General features: G+C 40.2%; 1 protein-coding gene across 1 annotated transcript in view; it reads right to left on the bottom strand.

The window, feature by feature from the left end:
• Positions 1-12,343, bottom strand: part of thsd7ab (thrombospondin, type I, domain containing 7Ab) — a 155,402-nt gene that overhangs the window by 91,402 nt on the left and 51,657 nt on the right. The window contains exons 3-6 of the mRNA XM_071205920.1: positions 9,029-9,277; positions 7,179-7,363; positions 3,754-3,822; positions 568-723 (exon numbers count right to left, since the gene is read on the bottom strand). Coding sequence (XP_071062021.1) covers positions 568-723; positions 3,754-3,822; positions 7,179-7,363; positions 9,029-9,277 — 659 coding nt within the window. The remainder of the gene's footprint in view (positions 1-567; positions 724-3,753; positions 3,823-7,178; positions 7,364-9,028; positions 9,278-12,343) is intronic.

Below are 12,343 nucleotides of genomic sequence, written 5' to 3'. Positions count from 1 at the left end.
GCCATTAAAAGGTATAGTTTATACTGAACGTGTTCTGTAATAAAAATAATAATAAGGAAGATTCCATCCTCATGAATGCAATCAGAATCAACGACAATGTTTTACCGATCTCTTAAACAAAATGAGCTTATATAAAATGTTTAGTGGATCTTTACTACACTGTAAAAACAAAGCATTGACTATTTTACAACCTTATCTTTTCAAGTTAATGCATGAGAGAGAGAGAGTCTCGGTAAAGGAAATGAAAATAATTATGATAAATAGTATATTACATCTAAAATCCAATACGCTGGTATACGAAATAGAAACAAAAGCAGAAATTAAAATAGGAGGCCATTGTTGTTTATCACAGAGTTAAGTAGTCAGCCAGATTGATAGGGGAATGAAAAATGATGCTTATTTATAACATTGTTATCTTCAAAAGAACCAAAAAAAGGAAAACTAACACACAGGGGAAGGAAAGGTAGGTGGGCAAATCAGAAGAAGCTTCACACATTGAAAGAGGCTTGAGATAGCAAGGTTCAAAATAAATCATAATTATCACCAGTTGGGACTGTGTCGTCTTACCTTTCTTTCCAGCCTGATCATCACAGTTTTCGAAGGTGCACGGCCCCCAGGCCCCCCAAGGGGAAACCTCACAGTCGATTGGACAGGGGATTTGGCAAAGCTGGGACCTGTTGGGAATCGAACCCTCACACAGCTTGTTTTCCACTGGGAGGGAGGCTTTGTAGATGATCAAAAAGGAAAAGAAAATAAGCAGCTGATAAAAATGAACCTGCTTTACTTTGATGCTATTCTGGTTTGTCTTTATGTGAGGAAGTTTTACCAGCATAATAATAAAAAGGAACAAGGGACATACAAATGCTTATGTACTGTTATTCCAAGCCTTAGAGTCCCCACAGAGAGCAAAACCACGGTGGGGAAAAACGCAATATGCTTGTGAAGTAAACACTATTATACCTTTATTGTTTATTGCCAGACTGTAAGCATGTCACAATGATACATTTGCAATTATTATCTCATGCAGCACCTTGGAAGTAACATAACACATTGTGGACTGGAGCCTTGCCCACAGACATCACCTGAGACAGGAGAGGATGCAACAATACAACACTAAAGTTGCACGAGAGCAGTGACAAAGTCTTGGCTCATACTGATACCAGGAGGTGTAATTTGGCACCTTCTGTCCCTAGTCGTGCCGAGATTTACAAAGCCCCTTTCTGTGATGCAACTGGTAAGCTGTGTCTAAACTCCCACTGAGAAACTTTGTGGAAATAAAAAACACATTTCTAAATATCTGATGAATCGTGCCAAGATGAATACATTTGATGTGTGGAGTTTCTGAAGATACAGAGTTTATGCATTTATGCATTCACATAAAATATGCATGGTGGTGTCTATTTCATTTCAAACTACTGCTTCTGTATCTTCAAGAGCTGTGCATCTATGTTTCTTTTTTAGTCTGATATGTTACGAGAAGGTGGAGATTGATGGGAAATATAAAAACAGAGATGAAGAAAGGGGATCGCCTGGTCAGAACAGAGCTCAGAAAGTGGCAGTTATGTGGTAAGGGCCTTACGGGAGAAATATGACATATTTTGAAACAGTCTTATTTGCTATTTTGAAATTAGTAAGATGTGAAGACCAATACTACTCTTGTTTGTTGGTCTCGACAGCAGTTGTTAATCTTAGCTTAGCACAATGAATGGAAACAGGGGGAAACAGTTGGCAAGGCTCTATCCAAAGGTAACAAAATCCACCTATTGGCCCCTTAAAACTCACCCGCTAACATGTTGTCTTGTCTACGTTTTGTGGTTTTGTCGGGGTAAATAATAGCATTTAGAATGTAAAAGTAAATCGCACAAAATGCCAACAACACCACAACATTACATGTACAATACAAATTAAAGACATGAGATACAAGAATTAAGTGATAGAGGTAACGGTAGGTTGATTGTGTTACCTTTAGACATGATCAAGCTACCCCCTGAGCTGAGACTGTTCTAAGCCAACTACTGCATGTGCTGCTTTGTTTTTTTCTAAATGTCTTCCTAAAAACAGCAGCACGACAGGACTCTGCCTCAATGCTTGCAGGTCGTCATTGGTGATAAGAGTGAGTCCTTCTCACTCAGCAGACAGGTTGAACCCCCGGCCTGGAGCTCCACCCTCTGTTTAAACCTTTCCCTTTTCCAGCTGCACACACAGGCAGACATGTGCAGCTGGGAATCAGACTTCATTCTAAAATGCAATCGATACGTGTGGGGAGATAGTTATCCCAGATTTCTCCTGGGCATGTTGTATTGGTATTGAAGAGTGTGAAAGTCAGCTAAACAAACTTTGATGTCAAAATGTAATAAAAATCCTAAGACATGAGCTACTCTAAAGTGAGTGTGGTGGTGGTTTTATCTCATGTTGTAAACTCCATTAACACCTGTTAGTGAGAGTACATTTCAATTTAATTTGATGGCACTGCAGCAAAGCTAAACACTGACTTGGAACCATCTGTTTGAGATATTTCAAAGTTCTGATGCTCAAAATTAAGACATCAGTGGTGGAATGAAAGTTATAAAAATAAATCTACATATAAAAGACTTGGCAAATTATAAGGATGGATTGATCTCTACGTTTCAAGTAGTGAGTGATACATTCGGTTTATGGCGGATATTAAGTGATTCACACAAAAAAATCTCTTTACATGTTCAACCTGAGGCATTTCATTTCCTGTATTCCAACTGCTCGTACAAGACATCCAAGAGCTTAAAGCCTCACATAGTCGAGAGAGCTGAATCATAATTCCCTCAGAACTGTACAAGGGAAGGAGGCAAGTGGGGCTTTTGAAATGCAAAATGGCTAATTCCTCTTACAAATACACTGAAAGTCAAATACTGAGTTTGCTGAGCTACTGTTAATCCACATCTCATTCGAGAACTACACTGACTTCAATCTTTTAACATCAATCCATTTGAGAATACAACATTGAGGACCAACAGAGTGGAGGAAAAAAAGTTCTCTTTCCTGCTCTTCTATTGGTATTTTACACTGAGCTCTCCACTGAGTTACATTTTTTCGGATGGGAAAAAAAAAATCCCTCATGCCAGTGTGGCTTACTGTCTGCAGCGGTGGAAAACGTCTCACCATCCATATTCTGTTTGTGGGGGAGCAAAGCTTCAACTCTTCTGCCCGGATTTTGAAGTGAGAATACAGAACTTTGTTGTAATACTACTTGTCCTTTTGTTGGATTTGGCGATAATACTGAGCTGTCAGGATAAGGAGTAGCAGTCGGGGTTTTCTAACTTTGTTGAAATATGGAGTACAGTTGAAGTCATCAGAAATCTTAAGCCTCACGGGGGGGGGGGGGGGGGGGGGGCACAAACCGCCAAAAGTGTTTAAATCAATATATGAATTGTCAGAACCACATGTCTTTCTTTTTTCCCTTGATCCATTATATATTAAAGAGCAAAGTGAAGAATAAGGCTAAGAGAGAGAAGAAACATGGACTAAGACGAGAAGAGTAAGGAGAAGGTATAAGAGGGAATAAGCAGGAGAAACCATGACTAAGAAAGAAGAGAGGAGACAAGGAATGTGGATAGGAGAGGAATCCAGGATAGATATGAAAGAATAAGGAAGGGTATATAATGAAGAGAGACTGACAATGAGAAGGGAGTAAAGGAAAAGGAAAAAAGAGAGACTTGGGAGGCATAAAGCAGAGAGAGAGGCTGCAGTTTGGTCATCAGCGTAACTAAAAACACCTACCTGTGATCTGGAAGGTGACGGAGAGGAGAGGGGGGACACTAGGCTTCTGCTGTCTTTGGGTCTGACCTGCTGTAATTACAGGGGAGATAGCACTATTAGCTACGCACACACCAGGGAGACCAAGGCGCTGTCAAACAAACACAGTGAGGGGGAAACAGCACAGAAGAAACTAATGCTACAGCAGCCGGAGGACAGCAGGGCCTCATATCCTGGGCTTGTTTATAATTAAATCAATATTTTTATTTATTTGGTCTGTTGATGATTCCTTGATGGTTAGTTTATATTGATATGACACATTTGGACTCATGGTGTTAGGTCAAACGCCATGTCTTTACTGACCATGATATCTTATCAGGATACATATGTGTGTGTTAAAGGAGAAACATTCATCTGATTCCAGACATGTTAACTTGAGACTGAATAAAGTTAGGCTTTTTCCAGGCCTTTTTAAGTCCAAAATGTTGTGCTTATTTGCAGTCTTTCTAAGATTGAGATTTATAAAAACATGTATGTCACTCTCATGTCTATCTGTTAAGAGTAAGGATGTCTTTGGCTTGGGGTAGCATAAAACAATTTGCTGCAGGGGAAACAGCTAGCTTTTCTCGGATAAAAATACACCAACAGCTGTAAGGTAAAACAAAAAAATAAATGGTTAAACATCCGTCAAACCACAGACAGATAGTGACTGTGTGTAGCATCCCATAAGGCTTGTCTGTAGGTTAGAAACAGTTTTTAGATTTCTTTTGTACACATTTAACAAACAGCAAACATGGTGTAAATATGACAGAGATGTCAAAGATGTTGGAGGATATATTTTAAACTTCTGACAGAGCCAAGCTAGCTCTTAATGCTAAAATAGGCTAACCATGTCCTAACGCCAACTCTTCAGTAAACACGCCTACGTTTACATACATTTTTCTCCCAGAAAGAAAATGAATACAGTTAAGGTATTTTCTAAAGTTGTGAACTTTTCCTTTCATAATTTAAGCATCAAACTGTAATTTTGGTGCGGTGTGAGTTTCAAATAAATGTTTAACCTGCAATGACAGTATGAACTTACATATTTGAATAAATCTCCCTTAGTTGCTACACTCAGTGTTAATTCACCTTTAAAGGGCTTTTAACTCAATCTGGTAAAGGAATCCATATACTCCAGCAGCTGAGCAGAAATAAAACAAACCTTATTGAGCCTTAGCTGAGGAAGTGCCAGATGACATTTCTTAGGCTGCAGTACTGATCAGTACTGGTTAGATAAGAGCAACCCCCTGTACGGGATAAGGAGGTGGTAAACCGATGCCAGATCTTTGCCTACATGGTGATTTTTATTCATGAGAGATGGGAGGAAGAGCGTTGGTTGCAGCAGACTCCACTGAGCACTGCCTGCCTCTTGGTCTCAGTAGTATGCTGGGAGATTACCCCCCAACAGAGGGGAAATAAATCCTGTGCCAAGAAGATAAGAAGTGTGTGCAGATTGTATGTGTGTGTGACTGTTTGCACCAACACACGTCACGCACATCTCTAGCCCTGACACTGCTCTCAACCTGTTTGTATAGATGCATCTTTAACTGTATTTGAATAGAGGTTATAGGTGCTTTATCATGTAAAGGCGCTGCAGTTTCAACGCAGCTACAATAACTGTGTGCTTTCACTTGTCCTGTAGCCACTACAGCGCTTAGGGAGGGCATACGATATCACAAAGTACACATGAAATATTCATTCTTCTATTGTAAAGTCTGCGTTGTCCGGACATTGTCTGTCGATGGATTTAATCTTGGAGACTCATTATTCTTTCATTAGGGCTGATACACAGAGGACTGCAGATCAATCTAAACTCTGAGAAACCATGCTTTACTGCCAGCTTTCCCTTCAAAAATCATCCATCAAGAATGAATTCAACATTAAGATTTACATTAGTATTTAAAAAAGAAGGCAGTGTATTATGCTTTCCAGTTGCATCAAGTTTCTGCGAATGGTCCTTCCTGAGTTCTCATCATTCTTTGATTAGGGTATTACTCTTTAATGTATACATTTTTTGACTCGACATGACAAATTGAAGATAACTTTACCTAGCAAAACCTAGCACAGCATATGTCAGCTGAAATTGACAGAAGCCTTTATTCCCCTGTTCAAAAAAGAAATTATTGACAATGAAGTTATTGCTTTAATAATAATTGAACATGATTTTATTATATAACTCCATCTTTAATTTCCTTACCTGTGTTTCCCTGTTTAAAATGTTGTTTTGTTAAAGTTTAATATCAAAATGTTGAACATCTCCATACATCCACCACCTGCACTAAACCCCACCATATTGGACAGACTGATCTTCAAGCTGTTTGCGTGAGGAGCAACTCTCCACATTCAGAAGAAAGGTTAGACTTTGGCACCCTCTCTCACGCGATCTACACTGTTGGTCTGCATAAGCCTCATCTAATGTCTTTAACACCCTCCTTAAGAGGGCAGCTTTGACTCTGAGCTGGCTTGACAAGTGTCAAAAATGGAGGCCTTTGACCAGTGAGGTCAGAGCTGGACTTACAGGCATCAAAATCCTTGTTTTAAATGACATCTGCTAAGTAAAATGGCGGGTAAGGAAGTGAGCAGAAGGCTTTTTAAATGTTAACAGAAAACTTGCACCTGACAGAATAGCAACAGCATGAAAAGGAGAGAAGATAAACAAAGCACACATTGACTATTAATACAAATGGAAATGTGTATGTCATTGTATATTTGGACATCAGTCAACATGACGGCTTACCTCTGTTGCAAGCATTTGATCTGCAATTATCTGCTACAAATCCACAGAGAGACTGAAGTTCTCACACACAGTGTGGGGGCTTGACGGATGTAAGTTGTCATGAGAACTGCGCTTGATCAAATGTATTTGAGTTACACTTGAGAGTTCAGCTAATTCGTTTCAAGCTATGCTGTGTGCGGGGGTAAGATTTGACATTATGCAAATGTGCTGTTGACTTTGGTTACAGTATTGAAGGAAGATGCTACACAGCCTCGTGAGATCAATAAAACAAAAATGTGCAATTTACAAAAATGAATTTATGAACAACCTGAGGATACAAACATAACAGAGGACAGGGAGAGAGCACAAAAACAAGAGACAAAAACACAAATACCTGGAAAAACTGAGCAGGCGAAGAGCAGCACGTTTTGACATAGGTTGCTAGCTTACTGTAGCTAATGTCAGTACAGCTGGTACACTGATCATGTTTGGCAAATAAACACAGACTGTACAAATGATTCAGACTGGCGATGCCTCTCAAAAAATGTCAGTGAAAAAGTATCTAGAGAAAAGTATTTAGGATGAGCATTAATAATGACATGAGCCTTGTAGCTAAATATTTACATCCCAGCACTAAAAGTGGACTTTTTTTAATGAGATGCATTAATGTTACAGAATAATGATTTCTTACCTTTCTCCTTTTGTTTGAGGTCGTTGAGATATTTGAGAAGCTCAGCGTTGGCCTGGACGCAGTAAACTTCTCTGGTTTGTAAGCCTCCACCACAGAGACCTGTCAGGTTGCCACGTCTACGGTCCTGTTGGCTTAGCAACGAGTTAACCCGGCAGTCGCTCCACTCGGTGCTCCTCCAGGTGTAGCTACAGAGGAAGAGCATATGAATGTTGTGTGTGGGTGTCGCGAAGTGTCAAAGTACAGAAGTTCATTTTGCAGATCTAACTTAAGCACCTCAGGATGTGTTGCATAGTAACAACCATTTACTACCGATAACTTATTCTGAAAACATGATAAATTGCACGTTTCAGTAAAAGCTTCATTTAAAATGGTCTTACTCATTCCCTGCTTAATGATGACTTTGGTACAAGACACCAGCACGACAGTACAGTCAAATCACAGGCTTCAATATACGCTGTCACATTGCATTAACTAAAACCTCTTTCATACAATCAGTCTTCTCTATATAAGGAGCACACCTATGGAACTGTCTACCAAACCCTAATCAAAATGCAACACAATGTTCATTTTAAATCAGGCGGAAAGAGAAACAACATTATCCTTCACTAAATACTCTGTAGATACAACATGCCTGTTTCATGTGCATAGTTGGATGCATTTTCTTTTCTTTTTTCTATTTCAATTAATTTTTAAGCCTGCTTTTGCTCCTTGTGCAACATCTATGATGCATTTCTAATGATGCTAAGATGAAATAAACAAAATAACAAGTAGAGTATGCACAGTTTGCAAGTCCTTTCACAAACTTCAAAAGTCAGTTTCACCCGACACAATTGTTTTTCAGAGAAACAAGGGACTTTGATTTTTGAATATAATTATGGATATTTGTTTAATTCTCACAATTCACTATCGGTAATGAGTGTCAGGGGACAACATACAAACTGAAACTTGGAATCATGTGGGTCTGAAAAGGCTATTTCTAAACAGAGAATTAAATGCCTACCATAGAGAATCAAACACTCTCGGGATTAGAGTATGAGAAAATGTTTTATCAGTAGCTGTGTTAGGATGATATAGGGTGAAACTGAGGGAATAAAGGCCATCTGGGGACCTATAGTTTAAGTATGTGAGTGTATGTTCGTGTGTGTGTGCAGGGAGAGAGTTTGTGGGACTAAAATATCTTTGCAGTCTCCCTCCATTAGTCTCTACTTTCTGTCTGGCACCAGCCCAAGCACTTATTCCAATCTATCTCCATATGCTGCCTACTACGCTCGCATGCACACACACACACACACACACACACACACACACACACACACACACACACACACACACACACACACACACACACACACACACACACACACACACACACACACACACCCACACACACACACACACACACACACACACACACACACACACACACACACACACACACACACACACACACACACACACACACACACACACACACACACACACACACACACACACCCAGGAGAACAAATGAGCTTGGTGATATGAGATAAAGCACAACCAACAGGAAGCGTGTGCAGCATGAGCCAGTTTCAATACCAGACATTCACTCTGCTGTATGTTTTTGCATCAGCTTTATAGGCATACAGAGATAATCCCTGCAGAGTGTGGTGCACTGTAACAGGGTTTTTAACAATTCTGTAACCAAAGAGAAGGGTCTTATCACAACCCAACATGCAATTGTATCCCCATGAAACACGAGCTCCTGTCGAGTGCTCGCTATGAAAAACACATCTACAGTTTCACTCAAATTCAAAAGGCCTGTGCTGACTCCCTGCTGAGCTCCCGCCCCCGTTTCATCAGTAGGAACTTACGTTGCGCAGGGCGGCACGCTTTCACCCTGAGGTTCACATGACTCCAACTCCTCCAGAGGTGTGCACTCCGCCCCCTCGCCCACAGGGAACTGGACCACCTGTCTGCTCCGAGTGCGATTGCCTATGGGAGACTCGGGGTCCAAGCAGGTTTTAGAGCAGGGTCTCCACTGGATCCAGTCGGTCAGCTGGCAGTCTTTGGGAAGGACGCAGGACTGGACAGTCAGCGGCAGGTCTCTCATCGTGCACAGGCTGGAAAAGGATGAAGAGGAGGGGAACAGGAGGGAGGGAAGGTAAGGTTAAGTTAAGAAAGATTTTATTCAGAGGTACACTAGGTTCCTGAAGTTTGAACAAGAGGAGAGCACCACATACATACATAATGTAGACTCATAGATTCACTGTCCCTGGCCAAGAAATAGTCAGGCCCATAACACCCTGAGTCCATGACTTGACGTTTCTACAAAGTGGTTTTTCAAACTGATTTAAAGGGGGACCTATTATGCTAAATCCACTTGTTCCTGTCTTTTATACATCAACACGTGTCCCCTCTGTGGAAAGAGATTCTGAAGGTTTCAGGAAAAAAGATTCTCTCTCTTTTTGTCCTGATCCATTTATATCAAAACCTGTCTGAAAATGAGCTGATCAGATTTTGGCCACTTTATGATGTCATAACGATTTTTAGCCCATAACAAACCAAAGTAACCCCCCCCAACCTTATCACCTGAATCTCCTCCTAGAGCACCATTGTGTTCTTTTTAACCAAATATCTCTCAGAGGGGCGTGGGGAGGGGCTCCTTATTTCCATCTAAAGTAAAAGACAGAGAATCAGCACTTTTGAAACAGGGCTGAGGGGATTATGGGATGCTGCAATGATCTGAGACCTATTATATATTGATGAAAAACAGTATAATAGGGGACCTTTAAACAAACAACATATACACACTCACACACTATTGGTGGAGAACAATTTTGGTTTCAGAACCTGGCCCGAGGACACTTGTGACCAGAACTAAGACACTAACCTTTCATTTGTTGTATGAATTCTTTACCCCCTAAGCCACACCTGTCTGCTTAACATGTAGCACATGGATATCAGACATGTGTCACGGCACAGCTCTGCTCAACATGACTGACTCCTGGTAACAACACATTTTCTTTATTTTGTTTTCCACGCCAGATATTCCCCCCTCAGTGTAGGCGAGGTTCTGAGCTGATAAAGCAAAACTGCTGTGAGATCATCTTAAACTCCCTTACTCGCATAATCCTTTCATTGGCAACCAAACAGATTACCGTGTGCAGTTTCTCAAGTGCACGGTGTAGTGTTGCTGCTTTAAAAACAAATTCAGTTTGGAGTGAACCGAATATTGCAATGGCTATTGATGGTAGTTTCATTGTGTGCAGGATGTCTGGTGTTCTCTAACTGTTAGCTGGCCACAGTGCTTTAACTTCCCCTCTGGTGTTGCTTTATTTCGCGTGAAGTCTGAACTGAGGTTGTACCAGAAAAAGTACAATCCACAAACCTTTCTGATGAAAAAACAAAAAAGAGCAATAGGCTCAGTGTAGCCATGCTGTGACAAGTAGTGGAGTATGCAAACATATTTTCCAACATGTTGAACTATTTATTTGAGTTATTCTGATAAAGTTATAATTATGTAGTGTTTACAGCCAACTACCATGCCCAACACAAGCCCTGTTGTTTTGCTGGAACAAAAGACAAGCAGCACATTTGAATATGCAAAAGGCTGAAACTTGAAAATATTTGGCAGTTTTTCTTGATAAACGACTTTATAGACTGAACTGCACTGCAAGTGACAAATCAAAAATGAAGTACAAATGGTAAGCAAATAAGCCTTACAACTCTCCAGAGGTAGATGTTTTGATCTATTTGTTATTCTTACACTTAGACTGATCATCGTTATTATTTTTGTACACAGAGATATGAAGTGAACTCATGCCTCAGTCATTACAGTGACATTAATTCACATTACGTCTCAATGTCATTTTAATATCAATGTACAGTACCAAGATGCCTTAAAGACATGGATGTAATGGTCTTTGAATATGTCAGAGCAACACATATGAAACTATATCTGTGTGCATAGTGCCTTTAAACCCTAGCTTTAAACCCTCTGCCCTTGACTGGTGCCACATTGTGTCATTAGCTTCTCTAATTAGCATACACACTGCATAACCAGTTTCACATTAGGGGTAAACCTATGGGTAAAACCAGAGTAGCGTGGCAGTGTGTTTTAAGACAACCAAAACAACCTGTGGTCAATCGCTCACACACATCTTTTGATCAGCTAAATGGCATTTAGATGTAATGAATAACCCGCTCTCACATTAGGTCCTTACCGAATCATTAGAAATGTGTTCTAACTAAAGCCGACTGCTTTCTGCTCCTCAGTCTGGTTGTCTTTCCCCTCGAGGCGTTGCAGCTGATGAGCTATTAGTGCTAATTACAGCTCTGCTTCATTTAGAAACCTCTCATTTAGACGCTGCCACCACACTTCACCTCCAGCAACTCAGATTTTGTATAAATGAGGAAATGTATGAGCTGAGCATGTTTTTTTTTCTTCTTCTTTTAACTCCTGTGTCTTTGTGGATTAAAGCACCTCTGCAGTCTTTGAAGTGGTACTGAAGCGACACTGTCAGAACACCGTAGTTTAGTTTTTTCTGCCAAACTCACTTGGTATTCTGGCTCATTTTGCATCGGAGGAAAACAACCACAATTTTGAACAGTTAATGTGATGCACTGAGGGTGATGGCTCGATTTCCTGTCTCAGATGGAACTCCTTGTGTTTTAAAAAGCCCCGAATGCAGTAGATGACCCATTTCTGCTGCCACTGGATCCTTTGATCCGTTTGTTGAGTGAATGCCCTAGCATCTTTGTGGAGATTTCAAAGTAGCAAAGTCATTATTTCTTCATCTCAGTCATTCAGACAGAATGAGGACACAATCATTCTCTATTTAAATAACTAAGACTATGTCTTCACTTTATGTATGGTGTTACACAGTAACTGGCAACAACGGACTCCAAGGGCTTTCAGACAAAATAGAGCATTCAGATCATGTCCTTATTTCAGCACTTGTCGAGTACCCTCATTACTTACACTGCATTCATCAAAAAGTGAGCTACTGCCCATGAAATTGTCTAAAAACATGATTAGTTGTTGGTCAAGTGATTAAAGAGGCCCTTTTATTATTTATTTTACTTTAGAGCCTTTAGCAAAAACACTTCTGAAATAGCCAAAAATTATGACAAGTTAAATTACAGCAGCATGTGAGTCCTGCAGCATTAGCTGCCATTATGTAATA

This window comes from Pseudochaenichthys georgianus, chromosome 16, assembly GCF_902827115.2.
Source record: "Pseudochaenichthys georgianus chromosome 16, fPseGeo1.2, whole genome shotgun sequence".
Lineage (NCBI taxonomy): Eukaryota > Metazoa > Chordata > Actinopteri > Perciformes > Channichthyidae > Pseudochaenichthys > Pseudochaenichthys georgianus.
Note: the sequence above shows the minus strand (reverse complement) of the source record. Positions and strands in the feature narration are given on the sequence as shown.